This window comes from Zingiber officinale, chromosome 7B (assembly GCF_018446385.1).
Source record: "Zingiber officinale cultivar Zhangliang chromosome 7B, Zo_v1.1, whole genome shotgun sequence".
Taxonomy (NCBI): domain Eukaryota; kingdom Viridiplantae; phylum Streptophyta; class Magnoliopsida; order Zingiberales; family Zingiberaceae; genus Zingiber; species Zingiber officinale.
Window position 1 is genome coordinate 104,388,057 of NC_055999.1, and position 21,785 is coordinate 104,409,841.

At 36.0% G+C, this 21,785-nt stretch overlaps 1 protein-coding gene across 1 annotated transcript; it reads right to left on the reverse strand.

Annotated features, from left to right (window-relative positions):
* Window positions 1-5,446: 5,446 nt before the first annotated feature.
* On the reverse strand, window positions 5,447-6,523 carry LOC122006665 (probable CCR4-associated factor 1 homolog 7). Its single transcript, XM_042562243.1, has one exon. It carries the CDS (start codon window positions 6,304-6,306, stop codon window positions 5,479-5,481), a length of 828 nt encoding a protein of 275 aa, XP_042418177.1. The 5' UTR covers window positions 6,307-6,523; the 3' UTR covers window positions 5,447-5,478.
* Between the last annotated feature and the right edge of the window lie 15,262 nt (window positions 6,524-21,785).

Here is a 21,785-nt window from a genome sequence, read left to right on the forward strand (position 1 = left end):
AGAAGAGAGCTAGGACCGGCTGCTGCCATTTGTAAGCTTAGAGAGCATGCATGGAGATGATGGCATGTCCTTGTGGTAGTAAAAGGCGAATACGTTTATCTAGTGTCCCCGTCAATTCATTTTAGGGTCAACACGGAGGAGGTAAATCACGAGCGACTACTAGCCTTTGGAATAATGATTAACACATAAGGGAAGTATTTACCTTGACTTTGCCGAAATTCGAACCCCAGACCTCATGATCACAATACCTCATGCATTAGCCACTAGACCCTTCCGAGAGGACGATGATGGTATGCCCTATCGTAAAAGATTCTCGATGGACTCCTTAAACAACGAGGATTTAAATTTCACCCAAGTATATTATACTGGAGTTTAAAAAATTTATGACGCTGATCATCCGTTAAAATTCATCTATGTTTCCCAATTTACGTCTGATGACCAGTGATAAATTTCTATAGGATCAGAAGGATCATTTCCGGGATGAATTGGATACCTAAACTACTAAAAAAAAATGAATAACCTACTAGCTAAAGATCATACATTATTAAAATAATAATAATAATTAGTATATATGTAGATTAATTAATAGGAGAGAATTAGTGGACAAATTTAATTTACATCATCATATTTCTTCTTCTACTTCTCAATTATCTCCTAGGGTTCTTGAGGTAATGCTTGTGAATAGTTTGTGTGGCTACATGCTTTAGCTGGCTACAATTGACTCAAAAGTAGATGCTCTCTTGGAGGGCACTAGCCATTCGATCTTCATTTAATTTACAATAAACTCACAAGATCATACACACGGAAGTCGCAAAGTTCTAAAATTATATATGGTAATAGTGTGTTTGGCTAAACGAGTAAGTTAATGAGGTTACAGAAGTGACTTCCAATCAACGGTATTTTATTCAATTACGTGAACAAAGGTTCAATATTATTGTAAGTTTTAATTTTTTTTTTAAAAAAACATAGTCCTTAATCGTTATACGCTTTTTTTTTTACACATTCAAAGTTTTCTCTACTCATTTAAAAATTTATTACTCTTGTCAAATTTATATGTATAAATATATTAAGGAGCTTATACAACTACATTGATTTTGATTTGAAATGATCCAAAACTAATATATTCTTGCAAGACTCTTTAATTTATTTATGTCCATAAATTTGAATTAGATGACGTAAATTGAGAACAATAAATTTTTAAATTTATAAATGCTTGACAAATTTATTACAAATTCATTTTAAGCCTTAGGACACTAATACTCACTATCCAACATCACAAATAAATTTATAGGATCATCAAACTTTTGAATTTTTGAATGATTCATATCCATTTTTGTCTGAAATTATCTGATTAATTTAGAAAATTCTGAATTAATTCAAATTAAAATCAATATACTTTTATTTTTTAAAAAATATATTTATATCCTTATATTTAAATTTCATAGCGTAAATTGAGAATAGTAAAATCTTAAATGAGTTGAATAAAATTTGAGCGTAAAAATAAATATGAAAAAAGGAAAAAATATAATCAGAAAGCTATGCATATTTTTTTTTCCCAATTTTAAAATTTAGGAACGTGTTTAAGAATATGATAAATCTTGCTGGTCTGACCGCTAAAAAAAAATAAATTACAATACATGTTATCTTGAATTATAATTAATTATGAATATAAAGAGAGATAATTTTACTTAAATATTTTTAATAATGATTTTAAAAAAATATTTTAATTGATCAAATCTTAATCATTTAGTATTCTCTATAAAAATAATAAGGAACTTTGCATATCCGGTTCAGTAAAATCAATGATAGGCTCGTCCTTCGAGTCAAGTGGCACTCTCCGACCAAAAGTTAGGCAGAGAGGTTTGTTTAACAATTATGCGGTGTCATTTCAGCAAAATACGAGACAAGTTGACACGCCGAGTTTATCCCCTCCTCGGGCCGTACGATCCGGTCGAGTCGTCGACGGAACGAGGGAAGAGGGAGACAGATGCCTTCAAAATAAAACGCATTACGCATGGGAGTGTCCATTGATTCTCCAACTTTGAGCCACGGCCACTGCATTCTGTCCTTTATAATTTGTGTTGCTTTTGGTTCCACTGTACGTCCATCGTTGAACAAAACTTAATCTTTGTTCGAATTTTGACTTAAGTTTGGTCCATGTGTCTAATTAAGCATTTGATCCAATTAATGTTAAAGGTGGGCTATCTATGTCACAGATAGATCTTCAGATTAATCTAGAATAGTGAATGGCTCCTTGCCCATAATGACCGGACTAGACCAGGAGAATAGTGAAGGTGGGCTATCTACGTCTTCATTTACTCCCATTATAATAAATCTATCATAGATCATGTGGAGACTATTAATTGGTATCAAGTCATAGTGTATGGAGTTGCCATCATTGAAATCGACTATAACAAGAATTTTCGTAATGTGAATTGGGCGGCTCGTCGTTTCATCCACACAAGACTTTTAGTGGACCAAGAATATCGGCTTTGGCAAGGGAATTAACCCTTATTATCCATCAAAAGTGAGGTCAGGCAAGGCCAGGCCAGCTGCGTGAAACCCAACTTTAGCATGTTAGAAAAGAATCGAAGGGTTTTGTTGGTTCATCGCTTGCATGCGTGCAGCTGAAGCTGGGCCATGTCCTCTCCTGTTCCCTCCTTTCCTGACATTTTTCCTTTCACTCACCTAATCAATCAATCAATCTCTCAAAGCTGCAGCTTTTATTTCCTCCTCCCCCCTTCACTAACCCTCAACTTGACTTAAACTATCCGTTCTTCTTCTTTTATGCTCGTCCCCACAGTTGCATCTCACGTCTCATGCATGCACGTTCTTTCATCTCCTTTACATATTATACAGACGTTTAGTTGTTAAGCAACTCGTTCGTCTTCGGCTGCAGTTACACTGAACTGACTTGCTGATCAGCTTGGTTTAGAGTGATTAGTGGTTCAGCAGTTGTGGTCCTTAATTTTCTTTCAGGATTTAGAAGAGTTAATTAACGATATTTATAAGCATCATTTCAGCAGACAACAATACGATAATAATAGTTTAAACCTTAGATTAGACGGAGCTATCTGAGATTAATTAATCAATTTCCCATTTCATCCTTGCACTGATATTGACAAAGAATCAATTTCACAAACGTCAATTTTAGAAGCATTTTCCATTGTATCCAATTTAAATTGATTAATCCTAAAATAAGTCTGCCTACCAAATAAATTCAAAAAGCACAAGGGTCCACAGTCCTACATCACCAGTAGTTCGACACCGTAGGCATCCGAAAATCAAACCCTTGCTGCTGGATTTATCCTGCCTTGCTGCACCCGTGCCCTGGGGGGCAAGCATTGCCCCTTCCATCAATAGGTAAGGATTGTTTCTACCTAATAATCATAACATCGATATCAGGCACATATTTATGTACAATCTCAAAATATGAAGAAAATATATTCCTGGGAACGATATACAAGAAAAAAAATGTCTTGGGAAAACGAAATTCTTGATTCTTCAAAAATCATTTTTTGGCATGCCAAATCATCTGCAGGACTTGGTACAGTATTGTATTAAGGTATATTAGTAACTTTTGGTTCTTGAGGAATGGAACAATTAACAACCCATATCCAATCTCCTACACGCAACTTTAAATATAATCAAATTCCATCTATGACGATAACCAAACAACGAACATCTCTGTTTCTCATCTATTTCAGAGATAGGGAAAAGAAAACTTCTAAAGCAAACAACGCCTGAAGCTTAAAAGAGTTGTGATGATGCAGAACCAATTTGAATGCTGGATCTAATCCCTCTTCCCCAAACAACATAGTTAGCTAATGTTCCTGATATTTAGTGTTCTCTAGCAAAAAACTACTGCAGGATTCAAGTTCCCAAAAACTTTTTGGTTATAACTTGTCCAAATGAGGGAAGCATCAATGGCCTAATACTTTTCACTTTCTGAGGTCACTTTCTATTATTCCCATAACTGTCTTGATGAAGACAAAAACCTATAATATGGTTTCTCCAGCAAGAAGTTACTTTGACAAAGATCATTAGAGCATACCAATATCCGGGGCACGTTTCACAAACTGTTCTATTCTAGTTGGCACAAGTGAAACAAATTATTCTGTCCACCAACCAGGCTCATGGAACGGGCCAAAACACAAAGATAATCTTCTAAGAGGACAGGCAAGACAAAATCCTATTTCCGCAGAGGATTATTCTATGACAGGCATGGGAGCGGGTTCTCTTTTTCAGAAAGAAGGATTCTCTTCTTCTGTGAGGCAGAAAGCTTCCTACAGTGTTGGCAACACCGACAGGAGATATGAGTCGAGCTTAGTTTGCAACGGCGAACACTTCTTCCGACGCCAATGACATGAGGCAATGTGATATGAGATGCGACCAGATCGGTTTCCTCCTCCTGCATGAAAGCTTCCACCTCGTCTTTTAGTTTTAAACCTTGATCAGCTAAACACCTCCGCTTTCTTTTTCTTCCCAAAATCAATTCCTGACTCCTAACTTAGTGCCACCAGGAACATGTGTCACAAACCCACACAGCAGCACACAGTATGGGTTCAGCTGAGGATTAATTCTGAGCTCATAAGTCATAACATTATTTTAAACCTTGGTCCACTGAACTTTAGATAATATTTGATTAACTCTAAATACAATCCCTCTATAGTACAGTCGAACCTCCACAAAAATATGATGAACTCTTATGTAAACACATTTAAGACATCACTAATAAAGAAGAACATATAGATATGTGATTCCTAAATGGTTGAAGCTTAATATTCCTGCTATCAAGCTGAACTAACTACAAACAAACTTTATCAAAGACTTCAATCTTCAGTCCACTAATGAAAAAACTTGACATTTATGAAGTAATGGGTTCACTACAACAGTGAGAAGTCTTGCATCCAATGATAACTAAACAGAACAAGCAAAGTGATGAAGAGACATGGATACTAATGGCCACTCCTTCACTAATTTCTCTCAATAAATTAGAAGCCTGGTACATAAGGTATAGAAATTTCATGGGAGGAGCTATACTCAAAGAAAATGCAAATTTTATCTGGAATGATTAAAGCTTTAAACTGCAATATATTAATTTAAGCAAAAACAGATTATCTTCTTATTCAAATCCCTAAATTACATTGTACAAATTCGAGAAGAAATAGATGCATACCTTAAACAATCTGACTCGGATGAAGCTGGATCACCTCATAGTAGAGTACAAAGAATACAACCTCTAAGCACCTGCTATGCTAATTAAGATTATTCAAAGTTGCATGATTCCAAAAAGAACGTAAAACAAATGACTCTAGTTACTATGAACCTAAATGGAAAGGCTTGGTTAGTCATATGTTAAACTAAGAGAGTTGTTTACCGATATCAAACATTTATAGGGATAAGAAAATCAGTTTGGCCAGCACACGGAGAAGGCAATTCATAATAATTTAATTATTATTTTTATTGCTTGCTGACTCAATGAACCATATGTCCATTCTCAACACCCAGCCCATACAATACCCCTGCATATTTCTCAGTGGAACCATTAAAGAAAGACTCTTTCAACTTCCTAAAAGCGCAAGAGGTGAGCAAGCTGTCTGAGCCAGCTTGGTGGCATATTCCAACCCTCTCAACCTCCAGCAATTCAGCAAGCTTGTTAAGTCCACCATGGAGGCTGTTGCAGAATTTCATGAGGTGCTTGATGTCATACACAGTGGGGAAGTAGATCTTGATGAGCTTGAAGAACCCAACCTGGGTGTCAGGTAGGTTCTGGCAGGTAAGCAGCTTGAGAAGGTATCCAAAGTCGTATCCGCTGTGGAAGGTCACCCAGTGCACGGAGTCATTCAGCACGATACCTGACGACATCAGCAGTTCAGCGAACCTCTGCGCGTCTATGCCCTTGTCGACGTTCTTCTGGAAGTCAATGCCGCTCTGACAAAGGAGATCAATGGAATCGGAGGCGGAGATATCACGCTGAACATCGAACTCGCGAAAGTTAAACTGCCAGATACAGCCTCGGTCGGTGCCGCAAGTTGGAAGATTACCGAGGTCGTCGGAGAAGGTGAGACCGAGCTGGATGAGTTTGAGCATGTCTACGTTGGCCTTAAGTGTGGCATAGTTAAAATCAGAGTTGGAGTGGAAGTTCCCCAGGGGGCGGCAGACGATGCCTGGGAACTCGGTGTCCATGGCGACGTAGGGAAAGTCGTCGACGATCTCGCGGATCAGGGAGAACTCTGCCTCGAGGTTTTCCGCCCACACCTCGCGGATCTGGACCGTCTCGTTCCTTGGCAGGATCGACGACATCGCAGCAGTACCAATCGGGGCCAAGAACCCTAGCGGGGGGATTTGAGGTCGAAGCGGAGCGAGGAGAGAGTGGAAAGGGGAGGATTCGAAATCTAGCGGCTAAGGACGGGGGCGGCTGTCCGCAAAGAGTTCGGCCATGGGAGGAGGAGGGAGGAGGGAGGAGAGAACCAGATAGGAGGCGGACGAAGGGGCGAGATGGGGAAGGGGATGAGGTCGGACAAGAGGGACAAAAGGGTGAGGCATTCGTTTCCGGAGCACTGCCGGCACTGGTTATGCTTGCTAGGTGGGCTGGCGTGGCAGGCTGCTATTGGCCAGTTAACTATGGGGAAGGGGATGAAATGGAGCTTCACAAAGTACTCTCTCTTTAATTATTTAAATAAAAATAAAGCTATCATATGCTAAGGAAAAATTTTAAAGAAATGCTCAAGAATAAATATATTCGTAGAAAAAATAATATACTCAAGGAAAAAAATTTAATAAAAAATTCAAGGATAGACAGATAAATTCATGAGGTCCACAAAAAATAAAATGGTAGACCATGAATTTATGTGTCTATCCTTGAAATTTTTTCCTTGAACATATCATTGCTCAATTTATGGTCCATCATTTCATTTTTTGTAGGCACCATCATTTTATGTATCTATCTTTAAGCATTTCATTGATATTCTTTCCTTGAGCATATCATTTTTCATAAAAATAATAAAAAAAAGTAAAGAAGCCCAAAGTAAAAGAAAATAAATAAATACTGGAATACTGATGCAGGGTATTTTGGGGTGTAACCATCTCATATCATCTTAATACCATTATATTTTGTAATTAAAGAATGTTGGGCTCCTGAATTGACCATTGCGAGTGCTTCCTGATTTATCTTGATGACCGATGAAAAACTTTTGTGGAGTCGGACCGATCACCCCCGACGTTATCCAACTTGATTAATCATTTTTTTTAATATGATTATGTTCCCCTTTAAAATATTAAAAAAATAAAAGTTATAAACCTCCCTTTTAGATTAAAAAACAACTACTTATAATAAAGATGATGATTTTGTGACCTTCTGATATGATTTCATTCTATTCGGAGTCCGGTTGAAACACAATCAACTAACTAAATTATCAAAACTCTAAATTTGATTTTTAACTTTTCTTTTATTTATTTAAAATTTTTAAAATTAATTTTCCTTTCTAAAAATTAATATAAATTTTATCTTTAGATTTTATATTTTTTTTATAGATTAATTCTTTTTTATGTTATTATTTTTTCTTACATTTTAGGTTATTTAAATAACGGTTAGGGTTCTAGTAAAAATAAAGCTATTTATGTTGAGTTTGATTTTAATTTGAATAAAGTTTATTTTCATTTAAACCTAAAGACGACTTTTTTTTATTTATGAATTATCTTTCCATGTCTTTCTTTTTAAATCTCTAATTTAAATGTCCCACTCGGAGTTCCTTTCCCTTCTGTTGGGGTTGCAAGGTTGCAAACATAGTCCCATATTGAAAACACATGGAAAAGATCATGGGTTTATAAGAAAAATATATCTCCATTGGCATGAGGCTTTTTGGGTAGAGCCCAAGAGCAAAACCAGGAGGGCTTAGGCCCAAAGTGGACAATATCATGTCATTGTGGAGATATCTAAATTCTTTTCGATCCTACACCTTCGTCAGTTGGTATCAGAGCCTTAGATCTATAGATGATCGTAGTCAAGGTCGTGAACCTGAAAGACAGGTTCCAGTTGAGGAAGTTTTGCACCAGGATTGAAACATATCCTACAAGCTCATTGAAGATTTATAGAGACAAGTCACGGAGTTATCCCAACATTTAGGGTTGCAAACGAGCCGAGCTTTGGGGTGTTCAAGCTTGTTTGATAAGGTAACCAAGCTAAGCCGAGCTGAGCTTAAAATGAACCAAGCTTTTGAAATGATTGTTCAAGCATAATTTACACTTATTTGTTTATTATATTATATTTTATTATTTATTTAGCATATTAAAAAAGAATTTTATTAATGAATATGGTTCGTGAGTTCACGAACATTGTTTACGAACGTTAACGAGCTGAACACATATGTGTTCAAGCTTGTTTGTTTACTTTAATGAGATGTTCAAGTTTGTTTGTTTAATTAATCTTGTGTATATTGAATGAACATAAATAATCTCTTATCAAGCCAAACACCAAGTTTGTTCACGAACAATTCATTCACAGCCCTACCAGCGTCTAGTGGCGTAAAATCTTAAAGATAGTGAGGTACATGGTCGAGGTCATGATAGACAGGTTCTGGCTGAGGAAGTCTCACACTTTGATCGTAGTGTCCGAAATTTTAAAAGTCATAAGTTTTTTTATTTAAATTTAGATAAAAATTTTGTTGAGAAAGATATGGACGACAAGATTGAAATAATCGGTGATCCAATTTACAATGAAGACGAGATTGAGGCACTTGGTAAACCAGAATTTGTTGAATTTGTTGAGAAAGATCTTATTTGAAGATGTAGTTCATGTCATATCGAAAAACAATGCGAAGAAAAGGGAGACTATGGATATTGAAGACGCTATTTTGAACTCGAGGATGAGTTCTTTTCAACCTGGGGTATCTGATGCAGAGCATCTAGGGACACAATCATCTCATATCATCCAACATGACTATATTTCCCTTTGAGTTGTTACGAGAAGAAAATGAGACTAACAACATCCCTTTTGAATCTAGAAGAAGGAGGATCGAGGCTACGTAGAAGGAAGATGATGACTTAGTGACCTCTTGACGTGGTTGCACTATATTCGGAGTCGGCTAACTAGGTCATTAAAATTCTAGATTTATTTATTTTTTTACTTTTCCTTTATTTATTTTAAAATTTTAAAATTAATTTTATTTTCTAAAAATTAATATAAATTTTATCTCTTTCGTGATTAGGATTAATTTTCTTTTTCAAAATTAGTTTAGATTTTATTTTATTTTTATTAAGATTAGTTTTTTTTTATTTTTTATTTGTCTGTTGTGACTTTTCTGTTATCATTTTTTAAAAAAAATTTTTTTTAAAGTTATTTAAATAAGGGTTAGAATTCTTATAAAAATGAGATGATTTACGTTGAGTTTGATTTTGATTTAAATAAAATTTATTTTCGTTTAAATTATTTTTCTGTGGCTTTTTTGTTATGAATTTTTTTAATTTTTTTTAAAGTTATTTAAATAAGGGTTAGAACTCTTAAAAAATGAGATGATTTATATTGAATTTGATTTAAATAAAATTTATTTTTATTTAAACTTAAGACTCTTTTCATATTTTTCTGTGTAAATCTCTAATTTAAATATCGTGCACACGGAGTTTTTTCCTCAAATACCAAATTGACCTGAATTAATTAAAGAGTTTGATTAAATTTGTTTTCTTTTATATATAAACTGATCGTGATTTTGATTACATAAAAATTACAAATCGTTGTCAGGTAATTACTGTTCCATATCAAATGAAAATTTTGATTTAGAACATACACGCATGACTTTCGGAGGGAGACTTTTGGAGGGAGATCTATCGGTGACATGGTAAATGCATATTGACTGTTCTTGTTTAATAAAAAGAAAGACCAATGCCCTCAGCAAATCTGGAGAATAATAGATTGAAAATAGGAATTAGAATGGCGCTAAAATACTCTAGTATTGTTATTCCGACGTCCAAATAAGAACCGGTCAAAGGAGAACAAAATAGAAATAGTTGAGAGTTGTTTTTTTAAATTAGAAAATAACATGTTTATCTCCTATTGACTCTTTTATGCGATCTTCAGTGGTTTCTTGTCTTCCATGCATTAGTAGTCCTTTACTTATCTTATTGACTTTACCTATTCTCGTTGTTTTCATGATTATTAATAATTTCTCATTAATACCTAATGATGATTATAATTAATGTTTAATAATCATTAATGCTCTCTATTGGTTTTGGTACGACCGACAAAAGGAGATAAATTACTTGTAAAATAAAAATAACTCTTTCTCGAGCTTTCAATTTCGTTAGAAAGCATAATTAAATTAAAATAGAAATAAACTGAACAACTTAAAAAGAAATAAGTAAGAAGACCAGAATTTATTTGGTTACAACCTAGGTGCTTGTTAATTCAACACAGATGAAACCACTAAAATTCTCTTTCGTTGAAGGTGGAGAAGCTTCTTACACTCGTTGAAAGTTTAAAAATAAATTAGGAAATGAATATAAGAGTTGTTGATTATTTCCTAACTCCATGAATCTTTTTACAGTCCTTAGAAAACTCTATCCGCAGCTAGAAGATGCTTTCAATAGGGTTCAAGGCGCCTTCAAGTGGAAAACTTTATCGCCCGAAGATAAAGTTTTATTTTCAGCTAATGGCTAAGGAAGGCACCTCTAACAGGTTGGAAGGCGCCTTCGACTTTGTTCATCGAAGGCACCTTCCAAGCCATGGAAGGCGCATTCCATGAGACAGATCAGCTCCTTAGCTAATATCTTCACGTGTGTGATGCTTCGGCTAATCGGAGTTGAGCTTATCCAAACCTAACTCTGACCTTCTCCTCGAGCAGACTTCCTTCTCGGCTTCTTGTCCCTCGAATGTCGCGTACATCATTTCATCCACCGGTGTACTCTTCCGCAACACCTTGTCCCTTGGATGCACCGAGGCTGTCGGCTTATTTTCCGTGTCATTTTTCTTGCTAGCTGTGTCTTTTTCTCAACTTCTTATGTTTCTACGCTCCTGCACACTTGAATACAAGGATCAAACACAACAACATTTAACTTACTTTGGTTAATCATACCAAAACTACTACGTGGTACTTATAATTTTCCCTTTTAATGTGAGCAACCCAAGTTTAATTAGAGAAAAACAAAACAAAAAAGTAAAACAATAGGCGTCACGCCCCGAGGGTAAGGGTGTCCAATCAAAAATCAGACAGCACTTCCCCTGTAACAGTGACAATTGGGACCAATATACAAACAACATAATAACATATTCAACAACCCACACGGCTGGATATAAGCACAACCACGCAGTTAATATACTCAGCCTACCCGGTTGGACAAAATGAAAACACAAGCACAATTTAATATTCTCAGCCTACACGGCTGGACAAAATGAAAACGCAACCATGCAATTTAATAACAGTCCACACGGCTGGAAGTAAACATAGCGAAAAACACAAAAATACGAATGAAAGACCAACAAAGTCATTAACCAAAATACCTGCAACCACCAGACTAAACTCCAAACCAAAATCAACTTATTAGAAAGTAAATACGCAAAATCAATATACCTCCCAAACAATAATAAAACCGAAAAGAAAAACTATCCTCGAGTGTGACATGGGACTGATAGCCGGGACACTCCAAGTATCCATGAATCATCTACCTGCTACCTGGCGAAAAAAAACCAGTTTGCGAGGTGGTGAGTACAGAGACCCAGCGGGTATAGGAAAGATAGTGCATGAACATAACATATAAATAGAGAATGAGCCAACAATATACAGTCTCATAAAGGAAATATAAGATACTAAAATAAAACTATAACAAATGCTCATACCTGAAACCATATTCTAGGCTGGTAATAGAAGGTCAGAAGTAGTACTAATCTGCTATAGTACTGCTCATAACTACAAAGGTAATATGTAAGGTATATAAACATTTTCAATAAATAAATCAATGTCTAAACACCGACAATGAGAGTATATCTCAACATAAGTAAGCATATCAGCAAAAGTGAACAACAACAGTAACAAGTAAGCAATAACAGTATATGTAAACACCAGCAGCCAAAGCAAGTATAATAACAGCGTATGGATGGATGGTCACTCCCGCCCACCTCTCTGCACCATGACCCCTGTATGGTAGGGGTGATCACGGATCGGATTGGTTCGGTTATTGGGCTAAAAAACTATCCGGCCCTACTAGATCAGATAATGTAAAATCGGGACCTACATCCGGCCCTATATCCGGCGGTTCTTATGTATCAGATATCCAACGGGTTGTCAGTTATTTGGATATCCGACCCTATATCCAATGAAATATAAAATATAAATATAAATATAACAAAATAAAATAAAATTTAAAATGATAATAGACATTACTCATTACACATTATAGCAGCTAATCGGAAATAGCTATTACAACGTGTAGTAACTTATCGACAGTAGTTGCTACAACGTGTAATAGCTTATCAACATTAGTTGCTACAAGTAGGGGTGATCACGGATCGGGTTGGTTCGATTATTGGGATAAAAAACTATCCGACCCTACTAGATCAGATAATGCAATCTTAGGACCCTACATCCGGCCCTATATCCGGCGGATTATTTTTTTTCGGTTCGGTTCGGGTCGGTATAAGCGGGTTGGTCGGTTTGGCGGGTTGACTGCTCACCCCTACTGTATGGTCGAGAGGTCAGGTCAGTGACAAACTGTACACCACTCCAGCTACCACTTTCTCGAGTGACCGAGGGACAGTTGCATAGTAGCTAACTAGCTACGTGCCTACGTCTGCGACGGGGGTCCCTGCTGCTCGCAACTCCAGCTATCACTACCCATGAGTGGTTGAGTATGACACAACAGGACAAGCGACATCTGCTCCAGCTACCACTCTCTCGAGTGGCCGAGCGTGCGACCCTGGTTAACGACTCTCTCGACCGCAAGGGAGAATTTGTCGTTAACATGTATGCAATGATATGATGCACGATATACAACAGTCATCATATACATGTAAACAGGAATCAAATATGCTACATGAAGCCAGCATGCTCAATACAGTACATAAATAAACAACAATCAAAGCATACAAGGTTGGTATCTAATATCTGCTAAATATCATAGATGACAACAAGAGACTGTATGGATATAGAAACGAATAACTCAAAGATTTGAGTAGAAGTATCAAGCACAAGAAAAATACGAGTGGAATTAAGGTAAAGCAGTCCTTATCCAAAAATAATAGCTCATGCACCAAGTTCTAAAGAACTAAAGAGAGTCAAAGTAAGAAGTACTCGCCTTTAATATAAGTCGAGCGTCCGAAATTATCCACTCGTCAAGTGACTCGTCGTAAATCAAAGTCCTGTAACAACACATATAATTATGCTATACCTCATGTATCCAATAATAAACTTGAACTCCTATTTAACTTCAAAAACCCTAATTCTTTCATTAACTTGGTTAACCATAAACCTCGGATCTAACCTAAACCCTAGGTTAAATCCACATTTCAATTGATTCCTTAATCCAGTACATTACATAATGTAATCAATTTCTATAACCCATCACTCCTAATCCAAAACAATATAGAAATGAAATCAACTTCCAAATCTCACCGAATTTGGATGCTCCGCTGTTGACTCACAACCGGGGAAACTTGCTACTGGAAAACTATGGCTAGAGCTCATTGTTTCTCTACCATCTCCATATCAACACCCTAAATCACAACAAATTTAACGATTGCACTCAATACCATCATTCGAAATCCACTAACAACATGAAATCTGATTCTCAAAGATAGCTTACCTTGATTCGGTTGCTTACGGGAACAGAAACAGAGGATTTAGGACATCGACGTTGGCTGCATCCATCAGCATTCGACGACGAGGAATCGAAGCTAGGGTTCGGGCTTCCCCTTCTCGGCCGATGGTCAGCCAGCGATTGGAGGCGATGGGGTCGGATGTTGTGGCAGCTGCGGTGCTCGCGTGAAGAGGAGAGGCGGCGACTGTGGTGCTCGAGCGAGGTGGTGAGGAGATCGCAAGAAGGAGATGCTCACATGAGGAGGAGAGATCACCGGCGGCTGTGGCTCGAGAGAGGAGGAGAGGCGACTATGGCTCGACGGCTGGTGCACGCGTGAGGAGATCGGTGGCTGGGGTGCGGAGGACCGTGAGAGAGAGAGGGAAGAGAGGAGTTGACGTGGATTTGGGAGCTAGGGCACGGGTATTAGATTTATAACTTAAGGATTTCCCAATTAAACTCTAGATCAATTTCTCAATCAACTCTCATCTTTGGGTATTCTAAATAGGCTTTTCTCGAGTCCATAAATGCACCATCTTAAAATAGGTCATATGAGCTCCGATTAAATCCCAGAAAATTTCTAAAAATTCTTTAAAAAATCCAATAAGGTTAATTCTCCAATAATACTTATTATTTAATTACTGGATTTTACAACAGGTCAATAATTTATAATTAATAAATATGTTATGCAATGTAAAAAAATATTGCCTCGCCTAGACTTAATCTATAATTCTCCCATCACATTAAAAATAGGGATATTCTCTGAAAATAAATTTGAAATAAATTTTAAGGGATAAAAAATAGGGACTAACATTTAAAAAAATTATGAAATTTTTATTTCGAAAATATGAATTTTTATGATTTATAAATTAGTTTTAGAAGAAATAATTTTAAAATTATGTTCAATGGTTTAAAATTTTTGAAACTTTTTGTAACAGTTAAATAGTCATATCTAAAATAGTGATAAAATTTTTACAAATAAAAGGAATTAATAAAAGTAGTAATAAATTATTTGATATAGAAAGACATATTTTCTTAACAAAATATTTAAAAATAGTTTCCAGCTTTGAAAATCTTTAAAAAAATTATAAGAATGTAATATAGTAAGTATATTTGTAAAAAAATATTTTTTTAAAAATTAAATGTTTTTATAATTTTTAATATTAAAAATTAGTATTTTGATAAAAAATTCATAGAAAATTAAATAATAGTCAAAATATTTTGAGTTTTTTTATAAAGAACATGATTTTTTGTCAAAAAAAATAAAATTTTAAAAATAATTTTATGAAATAATTTTAAATTTAAAGACATGAATTTTGTTGAAAAATTTATAAAAAATAATAGACTGACTAAAATTTTTTAAAGATTTTTCTTAGAGATAGATAATAAGATCGAAAAAAAATTAAGAATTAATTTTAAATAGAACACATATAAAATAATTTATATGAAAATTTTGACAAATTTAAACATGAAAAAAAATATTAAAGCAACTTAAAATTAAAACATGCATAAGATTTTAATCTAAACATGATTTGAGTACCTAATATAGGTTTCTGACTACTGGATGAATCAAAAATTTTTTCGGAACATATTTTTATGATAATTTTCTAATTTGACCTTTATGATATCTAAAATATCAATTTAGTACTTGATAATTTCTAGCTTGTTGAACATGTTAGTATGCATTATCCTTGTTTATTTTTTCTAATTGTTCTTTTAACTTTTCATTTTCAAATTTTATATTATCAAAATCTTCCAGTTTACATGCACTTGCTAATGTTAACTTTAACTTTGAATTTTCTTTTTCTAGTTTAATCATATTTATAGTAAACATTTTGATAAACTAGTATGATTATATTGTTCAGAAGATAAAGTACGTACCTCACTTACCTCATACTCTGTTGCTCCTTCTTTATCGATACTTTCTTCTGATGACACTCCCTCTTCATCGATGCTTTCTTTTAATGATGCTCCCTCTTTATCGATGCTCATCTCTGATGTACTTTCTTCATCCCTTTGATAGTTCGCCACTAGTGTCAATCCGACATAGGCCTCGATCTCAGATTCGGAGGATGATGATTTATCCTACGTAGCTTTTAAGTTCTTGTGTTTTGTTCATCTTGGTTCTTTGTCTTTTTCTTTTTCCTTCCTTTTTAATTTAGGGCATTCGCCTTTGACATGCCCTTCATCTTAGTAGTTGTAGCATTGAACATTCCTTTTATTTCGAAGGTGTTTCTTTGCCCACGACTTGTGAAATTTGTTAGTTTTAAGAAATTTATTAAGGTTTCTTACCATTAGTGCTACTTTATTTTCACCGGTGGAAGTTTCGAAATCTGATTCGTCTATTTTTGCCTTTAAGGTAATGTTTTGATTTGACTCCTTTAGTTCTGCACATCTAGATTCATAAATTTTAAAGGTTAAAAATAATTCTTCTAGATCACTTACCTCTAAGTCCCTAGAGATGTAATATGCATCTACTAAGGTCGACCATTCTAGTGTTCTTGGAAAAACATTAAGTGCATACCTTAGCAAATCTCGGTTGGTTACCTTTTCTCTGAGATTCGTGAGTTCGGTGATTAACTCCTTTAGCTTGACGTGCAGTTGACGGACCGTTTCACCTTCTTTCAGTTGAAAATTTATCAGTTGGTTCCGAAGTAGATCTCTTCTTGCGAGCTTGACTTCGGAGGATCGTTTGTGAAGCTCCAATAATTTTTTCCTGAGATATTTTGCAGACTTGTAGACTCTGATCCTGTTGATCTCTTGTGGTGGCAGCACACTCAGCAGATGAAATTTTACTTTTCTGTTGGCCACAAATTTGGCTTGTTCCTTCTTTGTCCGATTTTCCTCTTTCTTTAGGTTGTCGTTGGTGTCGGTAGATACTACAAAACCATTTTTTACAATTAGAAAAATATCAAAATCTATTTTAAAGTATACCTCCATTTTCTTCTTCTAATGGGCGAACTCTCCCTCAAACTTAGGCGGGTGAATACTTGTTCTGGCCATCATCTTCTGTGCTTTGATCGACAGTTAGTCCTTCTGAAATGATTAGACTCTGATATCACTTGTTGGCCTCAGTATGACCTGCAAGAGAGGGGGGGGGGGGGGGAATTGCCTGTAAAATAAAAATAATCCTTTTTCGATCTTTCAATTTCATTAAAAAGCACAATTAAATTAAAGCAGAAATAAACTGAACAATTTAAAAAGAAATAAGTAAGAAGACCAAAATTTACTTGGTTACAACATAGGTGGTTGTTAATCCAAGATAGATGAAAGCACTAAAATTCTCCTTCGTTGAAGGTGGAAAAACATCTTACACCAGTTGGAAGCTCAGAAATAAACCAGGAAATGAATACAAGAGTTGTTGATTATTTCCTAACTCCAGGGATTTTTTTATAGCCCTTGAAAAACTCTATCTGTAGTTGGAAGGCGCCTTCAATAAGGTTCAAGGCGCCTTCAAGTGGAAAACTTTATCTGTCGAAGATAAAATTTTATCTTCGGCTAACAGTTAGGGAAGGCACTTCCAACAGGTTGGAAGGTGCCTTCGACACTGTTCATCGAAGGCGCCTTCCAAGCCATGGATGGTGCCTTTTATGAGATAAATCAACTCCTTAGTTGATCTCTTCGTGTGAGTAATGCTTTGATTAACCGAAGTTGAGCTTACCCAAATCCAACTCTAACCTTCTCCTCAAGCAGACTTCCTTCTCAGATTCTCGTCCCTCAAATATCGCGTACGCCCTTCTCGTCCACCGGTGTACTCTTCTGTAACACCTCGTCCCTTGGATGCACCGAACCTGTCGGCTTCTTTCCAGTGTCATCCTTCTCGCTAGTCACATCTTTCGCTCGACTTCTTGTGTTCCTAAACTCCTATACACTTAGACACAAGGATCAAACACAATAAGACGTAACTTGACTTGGTTGATTACACCAAAACTACTACTGGGTACTTACACTTTCGACCTTTCTTATTCAACCTATTGAATGCTGTCGCATATCGATAGATTATCAGCCTGATGGAACCATTCACATTAAAGGAATAACTATTCAGGAGAATCTGGACATCACCGGTCGGGGGTTCAGGATATAGCCACTCAGGAGTAGTTGCAAATGAGCATTTAAGACGGTTGAGCGATCCTGGCCTCGGTTAACAGGGTGAGCCTGACAAATTCTTATCTTGGTTGGCTGAGCTATTCCTGTACCGGTCAGCTAAGCTATCCTCATTCCGGAAGGTTGAGCGATCCTCATTCTGATCGACATATTTTGAGTCGGCCTATCTTTGACTTCTCCATCCACGTAGACATATATCTTGACTTATAAAAAACATGTGGAGGCTCTACCATTCCCTCACATCAGTATAAAAGAACTATATCTGAGGGACGAAACTAAGGGCGATGGCGAGAACATAAATTTCAAAAATGAAATTATACCTACTGGATGATGTTGAGCTGAAATGGTATCAACTAGAAAACTTAATAAAGTTTACCTCAATTAATATCGACATCAAGATTTCTTCGAGACAACTTTGTTAAGCCACAAGTCTTCATCTATGATTTGGTACTAGTCAAATGTAGAGACAAAGTGATTTGAGAGAGAGATCCTATGGCCCGATTTGTGCCCGACGGTATAAGCAACCCGACGACACAAAAAGGGAACAAGAGGACATCAACTACATGCTATATACAACCTTGAAACCTTGCTGTCAAGGGTAGCAACTGCTGTCCGATGGCTTGGGGCTTGTGGTTGCCAGTGGCAAGGTAGGCAATAAAGGTTGTTCTGCGGTTGAGAAAATCTACTGTTGGTGGAGGAGGCCGGCAACAACAAGCAAGGAGGAGTTTCCTCTTTATTGTCCACGGTAAGGAAGCATAGTAGGCCCTTGTGGTTGCTGTCTGGTGGGTGTCTTGACAATAGGAGGCGACAAGGGCAGCCTGGAGGGTAGTCCACGGTCAGCTAGTGGCTGACGACAGGTCCTTGTCGGCAGCGACAACATAAGAAGCAGCTTCTTGGGTGGCATAGGTTGTGCGGGAGAAAGAGGGAGAGAAATTAATCCAATTAATTCCTTAATTCATCCATCTAAATTTTCTCCCATAGAGGGGTATTTATATACCTCTTACAATGATTTGGGGAGTAAATCATAAACCAAGCCCAATTAGTCAACCCAATCCATTATCATTAAGTTTGATTTAAGAACCAAACCAAATTGGTTTAAGATTGAACCAAGCCAAATTTTGGTTTATAATTAAACCAAACTAATTGAATTTATTATTAAACCATAATGAATCCAACTCGCCTACAATAGGCATGACCCACCATCACTTCTGACCTGAAAAATATCTTCCAATTTGCTCCTCATTTGGTCTTACCAAACTTAGTCTTTCTCAATCTGAGAATCCAATTCTCAAACTTATTTTAAGTCTTTAGAATATACTCGTAGTGCATGTGACCTAATAGATTTTTGATTTATATTGGTTATCCATAATTAACTATTAATTATAGATTGATTATGAATAACACCTAGTAGTACATCATGATCCCCAATTAATAAAAAAAATTACAGTTAATTCCAGAACAATTCTAACCCTTCAACAACCACAGTAATAAGTGCATCTATTCCTTCCACTCATCTTATATCCACTTGGTTCAGGGCATGGTTCATATATCAATCCCCACTTCGCTGACTATGTCACACCTACCTTAAGTAGTAGTTCCCTGTCATGCGGATTCAAATTACTCAAACACGTATCTAAAAAGATCATCCTCTTGATGTTGTAGGATCGTAGCGTGCTAGAGGGAGGGGGGGGGGGACAAATAGCACTCGTGGCTAATTCATTCATTTTAAAATAATCGAGTAAATAGCAGCTGAATAGAACAATTAAAGGAAAATAATGACACAAATTGGTTTTACTTGGTTCGGAGCCTATGACGACTCCTACTCCAAGACCCACACTCATTGTGTGTTTACTTTAGGTAATTCACTATCAATCTGAAATATTACAAACAAGTACAATAATTAAAGTGCTATCAAATATTATACCGATAACAATGATGTTTGAAATTGAGAGCTTCTGGTCGTCGAAGAGTGTTATGACTTTGTAGGATCGTCTTGTTAGCAGCACACAGAAGAAAGATTGCAAGTTTTAGATTTGTGTGATGCATCAATTCGTGACCTACTTATATAGGGTTGTTGAAGGCGCCTTCAAGCTCCTTAGAAGGTGCCTTCAGCAAACTATTATCCCCCCAATCTCGGTCGTCGATAAGCTTTGCTGTGGTCGTTGATTATCCACCTGAATGCGCCTCCAAGCTCCATAGAGGGCACCCTCCATTCAACATCCAAGGCACCTTCAGCATCCTTGGAAGGCGCCTTCTGCCCTGCTTCCTGCATAGCTATAGCCAAGGTGCCCAAGGCGCCTCCAACAACCCTGGAGGCGCCTCGGACACTGTTCATCCGAGCCAAACATGCCAATTCACTTCCTATAAACTAGGTTAGTCCAAGAAACCAGCCATACCTTGCAAAACAAAGTTAGCACAATATAAACATGAAAAATAAACCTTTTAACAGTCTCGGGATTGTTCGATTCTGACTTCAGATTTTGCCTCCGGAAACCCTAAATTAAACCGATGCCTACTGTTCCCTTACCGGAGAACGCGTCCTCACCTACTCCTCTCAGGAGAGTTTACCTGTTGCCAGATCAGTCCTCCAGACCGACTGGACTTTCTGCCTAGGCTTACCACCCCCTAGGATTTTCCATAGCCTAGGGTTACCACCCCCTAAAATCTAGGTTTACCACCCCCTAGGGTTTTCTACAACCTAGGGTTACCACCCCCTGGAACCGAAGGTTACCACCCCCTAGGATTTTCACCTGCCTAACCACAGTTAGGACTTTTCCTTACCTAGGGTTACTGCCCTCTAGGACCTAAGGTTACCGCCCCCTAGGACTTAGGGATACCACCCCCTAAGATCTAGGGTTACCACCCCCTAGGGTTTTTCACTTGTCTAGAATCTACTAGGACTTTTTCTGCAAGCTTAATCAACCTTGTTAGATAACAAGACAACTTAACTTTGAACCCTTTGACATAATCAAGACCTAGGTTCGATCGTCGGATGCTTCCCGCACCAATAATCTCTCCCTTTTTGATTATGACAACATGTTTCATAGTTAAGTAAAACATAGCAATAAATAAAGGAATATAAGCATGAGCATAAATACAATAATTTGTAAAAAAAAACTCCTTTATGCTCCCCCTTTCATAAAATTATGTTTAACTCCTAATTTTTAACTTTTTTCTCCCCCTTTGACATATATAAAAAAGGAGAGAAGGTTGTTTGACAAAAGAGTTTTTACTTTGTTTAATTTCAAGCTCCCCCTGAAAGGTAGCACTTAGCTAAACTTAGTTTTGAAAATAATTTCTTTGAAAAATACTTAACTAAATTCTTTAAAAAACTTTGTCAGGTACTTAGCTTTCAAAAGAAGTTGATAAAAACTTAGCATTAATACTTAGTTTTATAGAGGTTTTAAAAAAGACTTAGTTAAAAGTACTCAATTTAAAAAGGATTTTGATTAAAGCTTAGTTTAAAAAATTTGATAAAAACTAAGTTAAGTACTTAACTTTAAAAAAGTTGATAAAAACTTAGTTAAGTACATAGCTTAAAAAGCTTTTGATAAAAATACTTTAGCTTTAAAAATATTGTGATAAAAACTTCAGCTTTAAAAATATTTTGATAAAAACTTAGCTTGAAGAATATTTTGATAAAACTTAGCTTTAAAATTTTTGATAAAAATACTTAGCTAAGAATATTTTGATAAAACTTAGCTTTAAATTTTTTTGATAAAAATACTTAGCTAAGTAAATGAATTCTTTGAAAAACACTTAAAAATATTTTATCCAAAACTTAGTTTTGGTCATTTCAAAAATAATTTATTTTACTTTTCAAAAATAGTTTAAAAATTTAAACTTCCTCTTTCAAAAATATTTTAAAAGTTTAACTTTGAAAAATAATACTTTAATAA